This window comes from Zingiber officinale, chromosome 8B (assembly GCF_018446385.1).
Source record: "Zingiber officinale cultivar Zhangliang chromosome 8B, Zo_v1.1, whole genome shotgun sequence".
NCBI lineage: Eukaryota > Viridiplantae > Streptophyta > Magnoliopsida > Zingiberales > Zingiberaceae > Zingiber > Zingiber officinale.
In genome coordinates, this window is record NC_056001.1 from 61,207,965 (window position 1) to 61,227,147 (window position 19,183).

Consider the following 19,183-nt stretch of genomic DNA (forward strand, 5'->3'; position numbering starts at 1 on the left):
ACAGCAACTCCACAACTCTCTCTAAGTCCAAATCGCCAGTTCTTGAAGGTTCTTGGAGCCTCTTCCAAGTCAAGAGGCAGATCAAAACCGAGAAGAAGAAAGCTAGGGTTAAGGTTCTTTGTATTCATTGTAAGCTTTGCTTATACTTTTGTTCCCTTTCCTTTCTTTCTGTATTGAGAGTCTTGTAGGGCTTCTCCGCCTTCGGTAGTTACCGACAAGGAGTGATTTATTAGTGGAGGTGTGTGTGTGTGTGTGTGCGTGGATCCTTGGACTAGTCACCTCTTGTGAGGTGGATACCAAGTAAAATCCATTTGTTAGCGTTGTTGTAGTTGTTTCTTGTATTTCCGCTGCACATCTTTGAAGAAACAAGCAACGCCGATCACGAGCACGCGATGAGCTATTCACCCTCCCCCCCCTCTAGCTACATTTCAGTCCCAACAAGTGGTATCAGAGCGAGGTTGCTCTTCACCAGAATCATCGCCGGAAGAGGCAAACATAACAAGAAGAGCTAGAGGGTGAAGAAGTTGGAGCAAAATTATCAAAGTCAAAGAATTCAAGAAGCTCAATTTCAAGATGCAATTCCAAGATGGACTTGGATTTGACACAAGGGTGGCTCCACCGTACACATCTACAAGCTTTGATCTTTGGAAATCAAGGATCGAAAACTTCTTAATGGTGGAGATAGAGCAATGGTTTGCTCTTATGGAAGGCTTCGAAGCTCCAACGAATTCAAAGGGCAAAGTTCTCAAGAGAAGCAAATGGATCCCGGAGCAAGTCCAAAGGTGCGAAGCAAATGACAAGGTAATCAAATTATTGGTTAATTTATTGCCTAGCACAATTCTATGCAAAATTGGACAATATGAAGATGCCAAAGAGCTTTGGAACAAGTTGGCTAAGCTCCATGAAGAACCCTACACTGTACCGAATCAAGAGGAATCCAAAGAGGGTGACTCATTGGAGCAAGACCAAGAGGAGGAGAATTCCAAAGTTGAGAAATGCTCAACTTTCGAAGAAGAGGAAGTCCAAGAAACTTCATCTTCAAAAGAATGCAAAGAAAAAGGCAAGGAGGGAGCATACTCCTTGTTTCATGTACAAGACGAGGATGAGGAAGCCTCCACCTCTAGGATTGAGGGGGAGCAATTTTCGATGACACCGGATCAAGAAGAAGGAGAAGTCCTCACATCCGGGTCAAGAGAAGAAGAGGATGAAGAAGCCTCCACCTCCACAAGTCAAGACAAATCTATTGGAGGAGTATCAAGTTCGGATCAAGAGGAAGCTTCTACCTCCGGATCAAAAGGAGAAGATGTCACCCCTACAAGCAAAGGTATAACAATTTCAATAGAAAATAACAAAAATCATATCATTTTCTTTGAGTGTAGGGAAAAAGGGCATTACAAAAGTAAATGCCCTAAATTGGCCAAGAAGAAGGGCCAAGTGGCACAAAAGGACAAGGAGAAGCCCAAGGAGACCGCTCCCGGAACAAAAAGGAGCAAGGAGCACATTGTGTGTTTTTTGTGCAATCAAAATGGACATTACCGGAGTCAATATCCTAAGGGGAAGAAAGCGGTCAAGGCTCAAGGAGGAAGCTCAACTCAAGGGGGAGCCTCCAAGGTAAAAAGAAAGGTAACTTTTATTGAGCCTACCCCTTTAAATTATGGTAAAAAGCATGCTAGTTCAAGTTTATATCATTTTAATGCTATTTACCATGAAAATAGGAGGCATGATAAAGTTAAGGAAAATCATGTAGCTTATCATGCTAAAACCTCTCAACCTAGGTTTAGAAAGGTAAATAGGAATTTAGGCAAGAACCCTAAGGATTCTAGGTATTTGCCTAAGAAGAAGAAAAATCAAGGTTTTAGTGAAAAACCTAAGGTTGAAGAATTATGAAAGAAAAATCAAGTCTTGAGGTCAAGACTTGACAAATTAGAGAGGACTCTTCAAAAAATAACAAATATGACACAAGGGTCCAAGAGTCAAAACCTAGGTCTAGAAGTATCAAAGTCATCCAATGGTCATAAGGGTTTGGGATACAAACCTAAAACCAAGAAGGATGTAATTTCTTACCATAGGGTTCCATATAGTTATGGAACCAACCCTAGGTCTAGTGATCAAGTCAAGAATACTAGGAAGGTTATTCCTAAGAGTATTTTTGCAACAAACGTGACTAAGACTTCTAAGAAGTCTAAGAAAGTCACTAACAATGTCACAAGGGAAGCAATCCCTAGAGTTGACCTAGAAAAGGTGACCAAGGCTTCTAAGAAGCCAAACAAGGTCACTAGGAAGGTATCTAGGGAAGTTATCCCTAGTGAGTACCTAGAGCATCCAAGGAGCACCAATATGTTTTGGGTTCCTAGGAGCATCTTCTCTACCCCATAGATGGGTTAGAGAATGTCAACTCTAAGTGAAAGGGTAGTTAACCTACTCATGAAGAAGTTGACACTCAAGGAGCATTTTCAAGGTTATTATTAACCTTTGGAAATGAAATGGATTTATGATTTACTCTTTGAAAGAGTAAAATGTGCCAAAATTTGAGAAGTATTGATTCTATTTTAAAAATGGCACATATTGGGAAAACATAAGGAAATACCAAGTTGGGATTTTGGTATTTTCTTAGTGCTACTCTTGTGGAAAAATGAAATATGCCAACACTTGAGGAATAAGCTTAATTTCAATTGGCATAAGTTAATCAAGAGAACTAGAAATGTCAATTCAGGTTTTGGCATTTTCTTGGAGCGTTTAGAGGGCAATGTAGGTTGAATTTTTAACTTAGCTAAGGTTTAAGGACACTTAGATAGGTAATCTAGGTATTTTATTTATGCTAAACCTTGCCATGATTGTTTGCCTATTATATGCCATGACATCATGTTTATTTTTGCATTCATATTTTATTATGAAAAACACAAAAATACCATGTCATGACATACATACATCATGTAGTTATAGGAAATTTTCTTTCGAAAATTATTTCTTTTTGATGTATGCCATAAAATTATCATGCATTATGTTTATTTCTTTAAAATTAAGGACAAATGGCATTTATCAACAGGTGATATCAACAAATGACATCCTAGGTGGATGTTCAATATCCATAAAATGTCTCGATAGATATGCATGATCCCTAGATTAGGGCAAAACCAAATTTTTACATCTCACAAAGACCCATAAGGTGACTTGTATGTGTTTTAGTGCACATTAGATACAAGTGAGATGTTAGGATGATGAACAAAACTCAAGATGTTGATTTAGTACATTCTTTTGAATTTTAAGTTCATCAAAACACATAGTTATATGTTTTCCCATCATTGGGAAAACTAATGTACAAGTCATGTATATTAAGCCCAAGGAACATGGTGGGATATTGGTTTTGAAAATGATTTTAAACATACTTTGAAAAACCTTGATGAAGGCTATTTTTTGATAGTAATCATCATTGAATGGTTAAACACAAACTTAAAAAAAAACACTAAAGTTTTTACAAGTTTTCAAGTTTGTGTCAATCTTTGAAAATATGATGTATTTTCTTAGAAAACTATTTTTTATTGATAGTATATACCCTAAGAAATATCTACACAAATTTTTATGATTTTTAGAATTTTGTAGAATTTTCTAGGGGTTTCTGAAGTTGACTGAAATGAAATTTCAGCAACTATCAGACCTCACCCGATCGATTGAAGGGTCTCAATCGATCAGGAGATCGATTGAGAGTAAGCTTCTTGTGAACAGAAGCTTCTTGGATCGATCCACTGATCGATCCAGCCCTCCTGAATCGATCAGTGGATCGATTCAGCATGATCCGATCGATTGGGACCCAACTCCAATCGATCGAAGCTGCTGATTTTGGCTGGGAAAGTCTGATTTCAGCATTTTTGAATCATGGTTAGTCTAGGTAACCATTCCAAACTCATCAAAATACATTTGTATACAGTTTTCATGTTGAAAACAAGGATGGATTGGTTGAGGAAGACTAAATTGAAGTTTAGGTTGAGGTTTGGTTTCAATATTGAATTTTTGAACCTTAAAACTTCTAAATTTGGATTTCCTAAAGGTTTAGGGATTCCAAATCATTGTTGGTGCAATGAGAGAAGGTACGACCATGTCTTTAGGGGGAGTTACTCTTTAAGGACATAAAAATTATTTTTCATACACCATGGAAGGTAGTTAACCTTCTGTCGTAGAAATGCTCAGGGTTGAGCATTTGTTTACAATGGAGAGTGGATATCTCCATTGTTTAAGTTAAAAATGCTCAAGGTTGGGCATTTGCCTACATTGGGGGAACAATGTAGGGTTAAATGAAAATGAAAGGTATAGGACTTTCATTATCGAGTTGATCACAACGAGTGAAGTTGTGAACAACGGTGAGTAACTCTTCAGGGGGAGAGTTTGTTTTGATGTGTGCCCAAAGATGGGAATGTTTGTGATGTGTGCCAATAGGGGGAGAATGTAGGGTTTAAGTTAGGCCTTCATTATCTAAGAGGGAGTTTGCCTTCTTAGTGGGAGAATGTAGGGTTTAACTTACGCTTTCATTACCTAGTGGCATGAAGGAAGTTGAGGCTATGGAAATTAGCCTAACTTAAATGAGGTATTATCAAACATCAAAAAGGGGGAGATTGTTGGTGCAATATCCCTTAGTCCAAGGTTGACCTGGTTGACCAAGCTTGAGTCTTGGTTTGGGTTTCGATGTTTGACAATACAAGACTTCGATAATATGGATAAGTGCAGGTGCAGTTGTTCATTTGGGGAGATTGTTTGGTGCAATTGCCCTCTGATCAGGGTCTGATCAGGTTGGTTGAAGAAGAGTCAAGTAGGTCAAGGTTGACCAGATACTTGACTGGGAAGTCCTAATTGGGATGTTAGGCAGAAGGAAAATCCTGGTGAGTGAAGCCATGTGAAAGACCTAGTGAGTGAAGCTAGGTGGAAGACCTGGTGAGTGAAGCCAGGCAGAAGAGAAGTCCTAGTGAGTGAAGCTAGGCAGAAGGGAAGTCCTGGTGAGTGAAGTCAGGCACGGGAGAAATCCAGATGGATCAAGACTGATCAGACATCTGGTGTTGGAAAGTCCAAGTAGGTCAAAGGGATTGACCGGATACTTGGCACGAGGAGAAAAGTCCAAGTAGGTCAAAAGGGATTGACCGGATACTTGGCAAAAGGAGAAAAGTCCAAGTGGGTCAAAGGGATTGACCAGACACTTAGTGAGGGAGTCCTAGCAGGTCAAGGGTGACCGAATGCTAGACATGATGAACCAACAGGTCATGGATAGACCGGATGTTGGTTTGGGGGCTTGGGACTTGGTGTTGGGCAAAAACCAACCTCTGGATCGATCAGCCGATCGATTGGCTGATGCCCAATCGATCGGTCGATCGATTGGGAAGGTCCCCGCGACAAGCCTCGAGTGGGCAAGTAGCAGAGTGCACAGAACGCCTCTAGATCGATCGGCCATGTTGGGACCGAAAAGTAGCTAGAGGGGGGGTGAATAGCTCGTCGCGCGCTTTGTGGTTGGCGTTGCTTGTTTCTTCAAAGATGTGCAGCGGAAATGTACAAGAAACAAAATACAACGCTAACGAATAGATTTTACTTGGTATCCACCTCACAAGAGGTGACTAATCCAAGGATCCACACACTCACGTACCCTCCACTATGAAACACACTCCTCTACGGTAACTACCGAAGGCGGAGAAGCCTTTACAAACTCTCAATACAAGAAGAAAGGAAAGGATATTAAATACAAGCAAAAGCTTACAATAAACCCTAACCTTAACTTCTCTTCTTGCTTTTGATCCGCCTCTTGACTTGGAAGAACCTCCAAGAATCTTCAAGAACTGGCGATCTGAACTTGAGAGAGAGCTGTGGAGTCGATGGTGAAGATCGGAGATGAATCGTGTAAGCACTGTTGAAGGAAACGCTCGCCTGCAGCTAAATACGATGCCAACGGTCGGATCCCGATCGATTGGATTGCTCCCAATCGATCAGGGAGGCTTTGGATCGATCAACCGATCGATCCAGAGTGCCTTTGTGCTCTCTGGAATAGCCTGGATCAATCGGCTGATCGATCTAGGGCTTATCGCGCACAAACAGCAGCTCCCAATCGATCCACTGATCAATTGGGACCTCTGGATCGATCCACGGATCGATCCAAAGGGGTTCTGTTCGTGGGGACTCACCCGATCGATCAGCTGATCGATTGGGCATGATCCAATCGATTGGCTGATCGATCCAGATCTGTTGGTTCGGTCGGCTGATCGATCCAGATCTGCTGGATCAATCGGCTGATCAATCCAGATCTTGGTTTTTGCCCAAAAGTAAGTCCAAAGCCCCCTAAACCAACATCCAGTCAACCATGACTTGTTGGTACATAAAACCTACCATCCGGTCACCCTTGACCAGCTAGGACTCTCTCACCAAGTGTCTGGTCAATCCCTTTGACCCACTTGGACTTTTCTCCTGTTGCTAAGTATCCGGTCAATCCCTTTGACCTACTTGGACTTTCACCAAATGTCTAGTCAACCTTGACCCATCTGGATTTTCCCGTGCCTGGCTTCACTCACCAAGACTTCCCTTCTGCCTAGCTTCACTCACTAGGATTTCTCTTCTGCCTGGCTTCACTCACTAGGACTTTCACTTGGCTTCACTCACCAGGATTTCCCTTCTGCCTAGCTTCACTCACTAGGTCTTCTCATCTGCCTGGCTTCACTCATCAGGACTTTCACCTAGCTTCACTCACTAGGGTTTCCTTCTGCCTGGCTTCACTCACCAATACTTTCACCTAGCTTCACTCACCAGTACTTTCACCTAGCTTCACTCACTAGGATTTTCAGTTAAGTATTCAGTCAACCTTGACCTACTTGACTCTCCTTCACAATCTCCCCACATGAACAATTGCACCTGCAATGTTCATGTGTTGTCTACAAGTATTGTCAAACATCGAAACCAAATCATCAAGACTCGAGCTTGACTCACTTCAAGCCCAGTCAAACAGGTCAACCTTGACCTAGGAAATATTGCACCAACAATCTCCCCCTTTTTGATGTTTGACAATACCACATGTTAAGTTAGGAAATTAGGCTAATCTCATAGCCTCAACTCCCTTCATGTCAATATCTGAATGTTGGTTCCCTCCATTCTTCTCCTTTTCTAGAGGGCAAACTCCCCCTTTAGGTACTGAAGGCCTAACTTAACCATGCATTCTCCCCCTATTGGCACACATCATAAACATGCCCTCATCTTTAGGCACACATCATAAACATGCCCCCATCTTTGGGCACACATCAACCACAACCTCTCCCCCTGAAGAGTTGCTTATCGTTGTTCACAACTTCACTCATTGTGATCAACACGATAATAAAGATCTCATACCCTTCATTATCATCAATGCTCACCCTTGAGCATTAACCACTTGAATAACCCAAATGAAGGTCCCATACCCTTTATTTTTTTTTTATCAAATGTTCATCCATGAGCAAACTCCACTTAAACAATGAGGATATCCACTCCCCATTAATCTCAATGCCCAACCTTGAGCATTTTCTCTAAAAGAAGGTTAACCACCTCCCAAGGTGTATGAAAAATAATTTTCATGTCCTTAAAGAGTAACTCCCCCTAAAGACATGGTCGTACCTTCTGTCATTGCACCAACAATGACTTGGACTCCCTAAACCTTTAGGAAACCTAAATTTAGAAGTTTTGAGGTTCAAACATTCAATATTGAAACCAAACCTCAACCTAAACTTCAATTTAGTCTTCCCCAACCAATCCATCTTTGTTTTCAACATGAAAACACCCTTTTTATGTATACAAATGTATTTTGATGGGTTTGGAATGGCTACCTCGACTAAACCTGGTTTGGAATGCTGAAATCAGGCTTTCCCAGCCAAAATCAGCTTCCTCAATCGATTGGAATTGGGTCCCAATCGATTGAACTGCTTTGAATCGATCCACTGATCGATTCAGCCAGTCTGGATCGATCGACTAATCGATCCAGCGAGCTTCTGCTCGCGAGAATAGCCTTCTCAATCGATCAACCGATCGATTGAGACACTCCAATCAATTGGGCGATCGATTGGAGTTCTGATAGTTGCTGAAATTCCATTTCAGTCAACTTCAGAAACCCCTAGAAAAATCTACAAAAATCCAAAAATTGTGAAAATTTGTGTAGACATTATTTAGGGCATATATTATCATGGAAAAATAATTTATAAGAAAATACTTCATATTTTCCAAGATTGACACAAACTAGAGAACTTGCAAAAACTTTAGTGTTTTCTTCTAGTTTGTGCTAAACTATTAAATGATGATTACTATCAAAAGATAATCTTCATCAAGGTTTGCCAAAAACATTTTAAAATAATTTTCAAAACCAATATCCCACCATGTTCCTTGGGCTTAATGCACATGACTTGTACATTAGCTTTCCCAATGATGGGAAAACACATACCTATGTGTTTTGATGAACTTAGAACTCAAAAGAATGCACTAAATCAACATCTTGAGTTTTGTTCATCATCCTAACATCTCACTTGTATCTAATGTGCACTAAACCACATACAAGTTACCTTATGGGTCATTGTGAAATGTAAAGTTTGGTTTTGCCCTAATCTAGGGATCATGCATATCTATCTAGGCATTTTTGAATACTAAACATCCATCAAGGATGTTACTTGTTAATTAATACCATTATTCCTTAATAAACAAGGAATTCAAATGATGCATGATGATGTTATGACATACATCAAAAAGAAATAATTTTCAAAAGAAAATTTCTTATAGCTATATGAAGTATGGATGACATGACATGATATTTTTGTGTTTTTCATAATAAGGCATGAGTGCAAACACAAATAAATAAATATGATGTCATGGCATTTGATGGGCAAACAAAGCATGGCAAGTTAGCATAGATAAAATACCTAGATTATCTACCTAAGTATTCTTAACCCCATAGCTAATTTTAAATCTAACCTAGATTGCCCAAAGTGCTTCAAGACAATGCCAAAGTCTAAATTGGCATTTCTAATTCTCTTGATTAATTTATTCCAATTGAAATTAAACATATTCCTCAAGTGTTGGCATATTTCATTTTTCCACAAGAGTAGCACTTTAAATTAAGGCCCGGATTGCCTTTAATCTCTTAAGAACATACCAAACTCCCAACTTGGTAGTTCTTATGATTTTCCTAAATTGTGTCAATTAAGATTAAAATCACTATTTCCAAAATTTGGCACATTTTACTCTTCCAAGGAGTAAATGATATATCTATTTCATTTTCAAAGGTTAATAATAACCTTGAAAATGCTCCTTGAGTGTTAACTTCAACATGATTAGGTTAACTACCCTTTCACTTAGAGTTGACACTCTCTAACCCATCTATGGGGTAGAGAAGATGCTCCTAGGAACCCAAAACCTATTGGTGCTCTTTGGATGCTCTAGGTACTCACTAGGCATAACCTCCCTAGATACCTTCCTAGTGACCTTGTTTGGCTTCTTAGAAGCCTTTGTCACATTTTCTAGGTCAACCCTAGGAATTGCTTCCCTTGTGACCTTCTTTATGACTTTCTTGGACTTCTTAGAAGTCTTAGTCACATTTGTTACAAAAATACTCTTAGGGATGACCTCCCTAGTATTCTTTACTTGACCACTAGACCTAGGGTTTGTTCCATAACTATATGGAACTCTATGATAAGTAGGTACATCCTTTTTGGTTTTAGGTTTGTATCCCAAACCTCTATGACCCTTGGATGACCCTTGTTGTCCTAAACCTAGATTTTGACTCTTAAACCCTTGTGTCATATTTGTTATTTTTCGAAGAGTCCTCTCTAATTTGTCAAGTCTTGACCTCAAGACTTGATTTTCCTTCCATAATTCTTCACCCTTAGGTTTTTCACTAAAACTTTGATTTTTCTTCTTCTTAGGCAAATACCTAGAATCCTTAGGGTTTTTGCCTAAATTCCTATCTACCTTTCTAGGCCTAGGTTGAGAGGTTTTAGCATGATAAACTACATGATTTTCCTTAATCTTATCATGCCTTCTATTTTCATGGTAAATAGCATTAAAATGATATAGATTAGAACTATCATGCTTTTTACCATTATTAAAGGGGGTAGGTTCAATGAACGATACCTTCCTTTTTACCTTGGAGGCTCCCCCTTGAATTGTGCTTCCTCCTTGAGCCTTGACCACCTTCTTCCCCTTAGGGCATTGACTTCGGTAATGCCCCTTTTGATTGCAAGAGAAGCACACAATGTGCTCCTTGCTCTTCTTTGTTCTGGGAGTGGTCTCCTTAGGCTTCTCCTTGCCCTTTTGTGCCACTTGACCCTTCTTCTTGACCAATTTAGGGCATTTGCTCTTGTAATGCCCATGTTCCCTACATTCAAAGCATATGATATGATTTTTATTATTAAATGAACTATTTATACCTTCTTGTGTAGGGGTGGCTTCTTCTCCTTTGGATGCGGATATGGAGGCTTCCTCTTGATCCGATGATGATTCTCCTCCAATAGATATGTCTTGATTTGTAGAGGTGGAAGCTTCTTCATCCTCTTCTCTTCTTGACCCGGATGTGGAGACTTCTCCTTCTACTTGATCCGGTGTCACCAAAAGTTGCTCCCCCTCAATCCTAGAGGTGGAGATTTCTTCATCTTCATCTTGTACATGGAACAAGGAGTATGCTCCCTCCTTGCCCTCTTCATTGCATCCCTTTGAAGATGAAGTTTCTTCTTGGACTTCTTCTTCGGAAGTTGAGCATCTCTCAACTTCGGAGTCCTCCTCTTGGTCTTGATCTAATGAGTCACCCTCTTTGGATTCCTCTTGATTCGGTACAGTGGAGGGGATCTCATGGATTGATACCAATTTGCTCTAAAGCTCCTTGGCATCCTTGAACTCTCCAATTTTTCCAAGAATGTGGCTAGGCAATAGATTGACCAAAAGCTTGGTCGCTTTATCATTGACCTCACATCTTTGGATTTGCTCTTGGCTCCAATTACTTTTCTTGAGGACTTTGCCCTTTGAATTTCTTGGAGCCTCGAAGCCTTCCATTAGAGCAAACCATTGCTCTATCTCCACCATTAAGAAGTTTTCGATCCTTGATTTCCAAAGATCAAAGCTAGTAGATGTGTACGGTGGAGCCACCCTTGTGTCAAATCCAAGTCCATCTTGTAATTGCATCTTGAAGTTGAGCTTCTTGAATTCTTTGACTTTGATGAATTTGCTCCAACTTCTTCACCCTCTAGCTTTGCTTGTTTTGTTTGCCCCTTCCGGCGATGATTCTGGTGAAGAGCGGCCTCGCTCTGATACCACTTGTTGGGATCGAAAAGTAGCTAGAGGGGGGGGGTGAATAGCTCGTCGCGCGCTTCGTGGCTGGCGTTGCTTGTTTCTTCAAAGATGTGCAGCGGAAATGTACAAGAAACAAAATACAACGCTAACGAATAGATTTTACTTGGTATCCACTTCACACGAGGTGACTAATCCAAGGATCCACACACTCACGCACCCTCCACTATGAAACACACTCCTCTACGGTAACTACCGAAGGCGGAGAAGCCTTTACAAACTCTCAATACAAGAAGAAAGGAAAGGATATGAAATACAAGCAAAAGCTTACAATAAACCCTAACCCTAACTTCTCTTCTTGCTTTTGATCCGCCTCTTGACTTGGAAGAACCTCCAAGAATCTTCAAGAACTGGCGATCTGAACTTGAGAGAGAGCTGTGGAATCGCTGGTGAAGATCGGAGATGAATCGTGTAAGCACTGTTGAAGGAAACGCTCGCCTGCAGCTAAATACGACGCCAACGGTCGGATCCCGATCGATTGGATTGCTCCCAATCGATCGGGGAGGCTTTGGATCGATCAACCGATCGATCCAGAGTGCCTCTGTGCTCTTTGGAATAGCCTGGATCGATCGGCTGATCGATACAGGGCTTATCGCGCACAAACAGCAGCTCCCAATCGATCCACTGATCGATTGGGACCTATGGATCGATCCACGGATCGATCCAAAGGGGTTCTGTTCGTGGGGACTCACCCGATCGATCAGCTGATCGATCCAGATCTGCTGGATCGATCGGCTGATCGATCCAGATCTACTGGATCAATCGGCTGATCAATCCAGATCTTGGTTTTTGCCCAAAAGCAAGTCCAAAGCCCCCTAAACCAACATCCAGTCAACATAACTTGTTGGTACATAAAACCTAGCATCCGGTCACCCTTGACCAGCTAGGACTCTCTCACCAAGTGTCTGGTCAATCCTTTTGATCCACTTGGACTTTTCTCCTCTTGCCAAGTATCCGATCAATTCTTTTGACCTATTTAGACTTTCACCAGATGTCTGGTCAACCTTGACCCATCTGGATTCCCCCGTGCTTGGCTTCACTCACCAGGACTTCCCTTCTTCCTAGCTTCACTTACTAGGATTTCTCTTCTGCCTGGCTTCACTCACTAGGACTTTCACCTGGCTTCACTTACCAGGATTTCCCTTCTGCCTAGCTTCACTCACTAGGTCTTCTCATCTGCCTGGCTTCACTCATCAGGACTTTCACCTAGCTTCACTCACTAGGGTTTCCTTCTGCCTGGCTTCACTCACCAGTACTTTCACCTAGCTTCACTCACTAGGATTTTCAGTCAAGTATCCAGTCAACCTTGGCCTACTTGACTCTCCTTCACAATCTCCCCACATGAACAATTGCACCTGCAATATTCATGTGTTTTCTACAAGTATTGTCAAACATCAAAACTAAATCATCAAGACTCGAGCTTGACTCACTTCAAGCCCAGTCAAATAGGTCAATCTTGACCTAGGGAATATTGCACCAACAGGTCGATCGATCCAGAGCTCCCAATCGATCAGTGGATCGATTGGGAGACAGCAATGTTGCGCGATAAGCCCTGGATCGATCAGCCGATTGATCCAGGCAATTCATGAGAGCACAGAGGCGCTCTGGATCGATCAGTGGATAGATCCAAAGCCTCCCCGATCGATTGGGAGCAATCTAATTGATCGGGATCCGACCATTAGCGTCGTATTTAGCTGCAGGGGTTTCGATTCCTTCAGTAGTGCTTCACCGATTCATCTCAGATCCTCAATAGCAACTCCACAGCTCTCTCTAAGCTCCATATCGCCAGTTCTTGAAGGTTCTTGGAGGCTCTTCCAAGTCAAGAGGTAGATCAAAAGTAAGAAGAAGAAAGCTAGGGTTAGAGTTCCTTGTATTCATTGTAAGCTTTGCTTATACTTTTGTTCCCTTTCCTTTCTTTCTATATTGAGAATCTTGTAGGGCTTCTCCGCCTTCGTAGTTACCGACAAGGAGTGATTTATTAGTGGAGGTGTGTGTGTGCGTGGATCCTTGGACTAGTCACCTCTTGTGAGGTGGATACCAAGTAAAATCTATTTGTTAGCGTTGTTGTAGTTGTTTCTTGTATTTCCGCTGCACATCTTTGAAGAAACAAGCAACACCGATCACGAGCACGCGACGAGCTATTCCCCCCCCCCCCCCCCTCTAGCTACATTTCGGTCCCAACAATTATCAGAGATTTGGGTAAGTTGTTAATTAAAGGAATGCAGAGTATGATTTAGGGTTTAATTCTTGATTTTGGATGTATGGAAGGTGAATGGAGGTGTTTGAATTGAAGGGGGAGATCCATTTCTACGTAGCAGCTGCTGGTTCTTTCATTGAGGGGTTGCAGATTCGGTTTGGGTAAGTTGTGCTATGGATTTATTATATTAAGTTGATTCATGGTTAAGGAATTGGAATTTAGCTTTGATATATTGATTTGGATTGAATCTTGGACTGATTAGTGGATTTAGAAGGATTTAAGGAATTAAGTAAACTATTTTGATTAGGGTTTTCCCTAATTAGATTGGAGAGTTTATTTAGCTATTTGCTACCTATGTAACTAGCTAAATATATATCATGTGATCATAGGACTTGGATTTGGGACAAGCGTCTCGACGCGGATTACTTGACACGGTCGACAGATAAAGGCGGGTATTTCTTCCTTGACCTCTATGTAGATTTTCTTGTACTTAGTACATGGTTATTATTGGATGAATTAGGCTGCTTTATCTTATATCATGATCGGTTGCTGTTTTTCCTGCATGATACTTATGCTTGACCCTTGTGATGATCTATTTAATTCATATACAGTCTCCACTCCTGATATCTACTCTGTTGTGATTACACGTGTAGAGTATGTCTTGTAGGGATTGTCGGGTTGTTGGTATTCCCATGCTGATTGGGTATATGATGTGAACTGTACATAGGTGGGTATGTGTTATAGGAGTCATCTTGTTGACCGTACATTTACATGTGGTGTGTACATACGTATTTGTCATGTACTTTTGGAGGAGTTGTGTTGATTGTATGTTTGGGGTATATACACATGTCTGTTCTGTTTTTTACTGGAGGATGCATGTTGATTGTACTTATATTTTGTGTACATGTGTCTGGTGGGATTATTAGAGATTTTTGGTTGATTATGCATGTGTAATGTGTACATATGTTTGGTGGGATACGTGGAGGTATCATGACGATTATACTCATGTTGGAGGTATTTATGTGGTTTGGATTGTTGCATAGATGATGACAGCGTCCGTATCATGATTATATATATATATATATATATATATCATGTTCATCATTCATTGCATCTGATGACCATTATCTCCCTTGTGGTGAGAGAGTCGTCAATTGGTTTGGGAATAGCGCCTCACACTCGACCACTCATGGGTAGTGGTAGCTGGAGTAGTTGCCGCTAGTCCTGTCTTGTCACCCGGTCACGAGGCTTTGTGAGATCCGCCGTTGTGAGCAGTCAGGGACCCTGATGCTATGTAGCTAGATAGCTACTAGCGGACTGTCCGCCTCGACCACTATATAGTGGGCTAGAGGGTAGTACAGTCGTCACAGACCCAAGCCTCTCGGTCATACAGGGGTCGTGGTATCTGGAGAGGTGGTGGGGGTGACCATGGAGCATGCATGCACTTTTGCATATGATGCGCGGTGTATCTAGGGGGATATATTTGCATACATGCCTAGTAGATACTAGTCGCATGTGATTGTGATTTGTTGCACTTGTTTGAGATATGATTGTTGCATATGGTTGTCATGCTGCATACATGTCATTTATTTTACATGTATATGCAGTTGTATTTATATTGCACAGGTGTCACGGGTATGTCTGTTGCAGGGCCGATGAGTTTACTGATCATTGTACCATGTGTCGATTCTAGATTGGGTATGTATCCATCATTATGTTAGTTGTGGTTTGTACAGTTTATATGTCAGGATATTATGTCAGATATGTTTAGGTGCATTGATTATGATAGTATGATCATGTTCTTTATTCCCTACTGAGACTGTATACTTGTGATCTCCATGTTTGTTTATGGACCATGCACTATCTTATCCATTACCCGCTAAGTTACCTATACTCACCACCGCATGTATACATTTATATTTTCAGGTAGCTTGTAGATGGTTGGTGTCGCTCGGAGTATCCTGTCTGCCGGGTCCTACGTCACATCTGAAGACCGTTTTGAGTTTTGTATATGTTTTACTTGTATTTGGTAATTGCTGTATTTGATGTGTTGTTGTATTTGTTGTTGTGGTTGTTGTATAAAGTCTAGCCAGCTAGCAGTGTGTTGATTATGTTGTATTGGGCTTTCCGTTATCGTTTGAGGTTGTGTTGGTTTTTAATGCAGCCGAGTGGGTTATTCGTTGTATATATATAACTGCGTGGTTGTTGTTATATTTGTCCAGCTGTGTAGGCTGAGATTATTAACTGCGCGGTTGTTGTTATATTTCAGCCGCATGTGGCTGATGTATATTTTGTATGTATATATGTTTTGGATTTTCTTCAAAACTTCCGTTAAGAAAAGCTGTCTTGACATCTATTTGCTAAACCTCATAATCCATATGAGCGACAATGGATAAGAGTATCCGGATAGACTTAAGCATGGCTACTGGTGAAAAAGTTTCCTCATAATTGACACTACAAGAAAATTAGGATTCTACAACACTTAAACGACAACGCTTTTTATAAAAAGAGTCGTCTATTTTTTTTAACAACGCTTTTAGTGAAAAGCGTTGTCTATTTCATTATTATGTGAGTTCTTTATGTTTTAGAATTCATACGGCTTAGGTTTTACGAAAACTATCATATGCTTGTATGCGTGTTTATGCATTTATCCGATCGCGAACCTATCTACCCATTAAATAGATCGTTCATATTAGTACTCAATTTTATTGGTTACAAAACTCAATCTTTTGAAAAACAGGCATTGAGTACTAATTTAAGTTACAACATTATGCTGCAACAATTGATTAATGTTCAAGAGATTGTGAGCTAACTAGCCTTCAAGTTGATATGCTAAGAACTCGAGGTCTGATATATCATCATAGTCGACTATAATTTTCTCGATCCATATATCATCAAAATCAAGTATTATCTCCTCGACCAATTCTTCCAATATCCAATCTTCCATGTCAAGACCCACAAACTCAGTATCATGTTTAAGGTCCATCCATCCATCATTCTTCATGAAGTCCCTGGCCACAGTGCTCTCCACAGTCTGGTCCAGCAGTAGTTGATGGCTGAGATGCTGGCTAATAACTGCCCACACCTCTTCCAGGACTCGGTGGCCTACTGGCACCGGTCGAATCCGACAGTCAGGGCAATAAGCAAACGAAGTGTCATATATCTGCAGCAACACTTCATTGATTAGATCAAACAGAAGCATGTGCTTCAGTGTTGTGTTAATTAGTTCATTTCCATGGAGCATAAGAGCTTGAGAGGAGCACTCTTCTTCTTCTTCGAATAGGGACGGATCGACTGGTTGATCAGGCAAATACCATTCTCCAAGGGTCACTTCACTGCCAATTCTCGATTTCAGGAGTATGTTCCTCACATATTGGAACTCGGTCTCGTTCATTTCATCTACTTGTATGTGGAAGGAGCCATGCTTTTTCGCTCTCAAACTTGGTGCCTCATCGAAGAGATCGTCTACATTTTCATCTCTAGGAGTTGCTTCAATGTCAGAATCAATCTGTGGCTCAACCATATCGGTATGACTTTTCCAAGTGCTCAATTCTGAATCAAGAAATATAACACTTTGTATGAAGGAAATGGATTGAAATAATGTGAAAATTGCTAAAGGTAGTTTTTATGCTGAATCTAACTAGTTTACCTCTAAAAAAATTCCCTGTTTCTGAACTTTGACGAGAGTCTGCGACCAAGATCTCGGTTGGTGTCCTCAGAACATCATTGCTATAATCATCCTCAAAGCAATAGCTTCTATCTTTTATTATGGACAACTCTAATGCTTCATATGCTACTAACTTCTGCTCATTAATTGGCAACACTTGTTCTTTGGTTGCCGCGATTTTCAAACTTCCATCCTTTTTCATTGGCTGCTCTTCCAGTCTCTCCGGTTTCAATGGTAACTGAGAGTGATTTTTGCTTAGAGAATATGAATGCAAGTCTTGAAGAGAGAACATTCTTCCCAAAGCTCTTGGTGCCTTCTTTGTTGGTGCATCTTTACTCTCTTTGATCAGGTTTGAAGTTCTTTTAGCTTCGATGCTCGAAATGGACTCTACTGAATTCTCTACTACTCTCGATCTTTTCGCGTCTGTGCTCGAAACGGATTCCAGCAATTGTGAGTACCTTCCTAAAGATTCGGTTAGAGAAGTCGACTTCCTCATCCTTTTGAGTTTATTGTTGCTGCTAGAAGTAGAAGCAAGTCCAGTTTCTTTCATCTTAATTTTCGATGCCTTTTCTCCATAAGGAATTTTGTGAAAGATACTGTCCATAGATATCCTTGCTTGTTCCTTGTTGTTTTCCTTTATGATATCTTTTATCTTCTTCTTAAGAACCTTAAAATGTCTTGAAACAGTTGTAACATTCTTCTGATCTTTATTATCCTTGTCGGAATCTCGATCTTGGATGGACTTCTGTTTCTTGCCTATCGATCCATTTTCGGTTTCTTTATGATCAAAGGTTGAGAGACTATTTATGTGGAACCATCCTGGTCCAGGAAAAGAACCAGATTTCCTAAGTTCCTTTTCTGAAACCGAATGATCCTGCAGGAACATCAAGAACAAGTCCTTGTTCTTCATGAGCTTCTGCATTATGTCCATGAACATTGACTGATAGAGTTCAGTGCCAGCATTTGCATCATTTTCTGTCTGTCCCTCTGCTATTAGATTCAAGAGCTCATGCAGCTGGTCACGACTCAATCCATCTATGCTGCTCCTGCTCCTGCAAAATCGATACGACGAAACCGGTGTAGCCTTTTTCGGAGAACTGTTGTCTCTAAACTCCACATCACCTACACTAGTATCACTTGTGCATTGCAAAATTGGCAACACTCTGTGTGCAGAAGAAGAACCAGGACCAATTGCTTGTTCAGAATCCACCTCCACATTATCAGCTCTCTCAGTTGTTATTTGCTTTATTGATTCAGGATCTTGAGCAACATAATCGTTAGAATCCATATGATGAATCGAAAAGGTCCGCTTCATTTGCGACGCCGAGGGAGTGGTGCTCTGCTTCTTATCCTTGTCTCCTGATCTCCTCCTGGCTATTAGATTCTTCACTAGAACACGAGTGTAGCTTCTGCCATGCTTGGCCTGAGCATTCGGTCAATTAGCATGAGAAGAAAACAAAAAAATACACCACGTCCAAAATCTTAGCTCTACACTTACGGAGCGGACGGACGAGGTTGCATCCTTTTCCGTATCATTCCGGTCATCCTCGAAAGCAGCAGCATTTTGTTTCTTCTTTGGAGATCTGACCCCTGCAGAAAGAATGCACTTAGCCAAACAAGTTTATGAATTGATTGATGTGTTTGTTCATTGGAGGTAAAAGAACTACTTATTCGTGGGATCTGTCTTGGATAGGTAAGAGTTTTGGGCAAGCGAAGGCGCTGGTGAAGGTCGAGGAAATGAAGAAACCTCTGCATGCATCCTCGGGTTCTGTCATTCTCATGCAAGATTTTGGAGGAGCCATCGGCCATTAAATTCTTCCTCAATTCTCCGTCAAGGTTAACAGAATGGAATGGATCACAAGATCCACAGTGGGTGATCGATTGAAGAAGAACAAGAAGAAGAGAAATGGTTTGGAGATGAGATTGCAAATGTTTTGGTGTGTTGCCAATTAGGTAGATGAGATTGGAGGGAGGGAGAAGCATGCGCTCATCCTCTCTCTTTT

At 40.9% G+C, this 19,183-nt stretch overlaps 1 protein-coding gene across 1 annotated transcript; it reads right to left on the reverse strand.

Annotated features, from left to right (window-relative positions):
* Positions 1-16,325: 16,325 nt before the first annotated feature.
* On the reverse strand, positions 16,326-18,795 carry LOC122013883. The gene is made up of 3 exons (XM_042570095.1): positions 18,679-18,795; positions 17,163-18,603; positions 16,326-17,065 (listed from the first exon to the last, which is right to left on the reverse strand). The coding sequence occupies exons 2-3, from the start codon at positions 18,493-18,495 to the stop codon at positions 16,326-16,328; spliced, it is 2,073 nt and encodes a 690-aa protein (XP_042426029.1). The 5' UTR covers positions 18,496-18,603; positions 18,679-18,795.
* Positions 18,796-19,183: the final 388 nt, after the last annotated feature.

Excerpts from the sequence above, each read along its gene's own strand:
- LOC122013883 (XM_042570095.1), bottom strand. The coding sequence starts at position 18,495 with ATGAAGCGGACCTTTTCGATTCATCATATGGATTCTAACGATTATGTT. Across the intron at positions 17,066-17,162 it reads AACAGGGAATTTTTTTAGAG|AATTGAGCACTTGGAAAAGT; the intron begins GTAAACTAGTTA and ends TTCTTGATTCAG.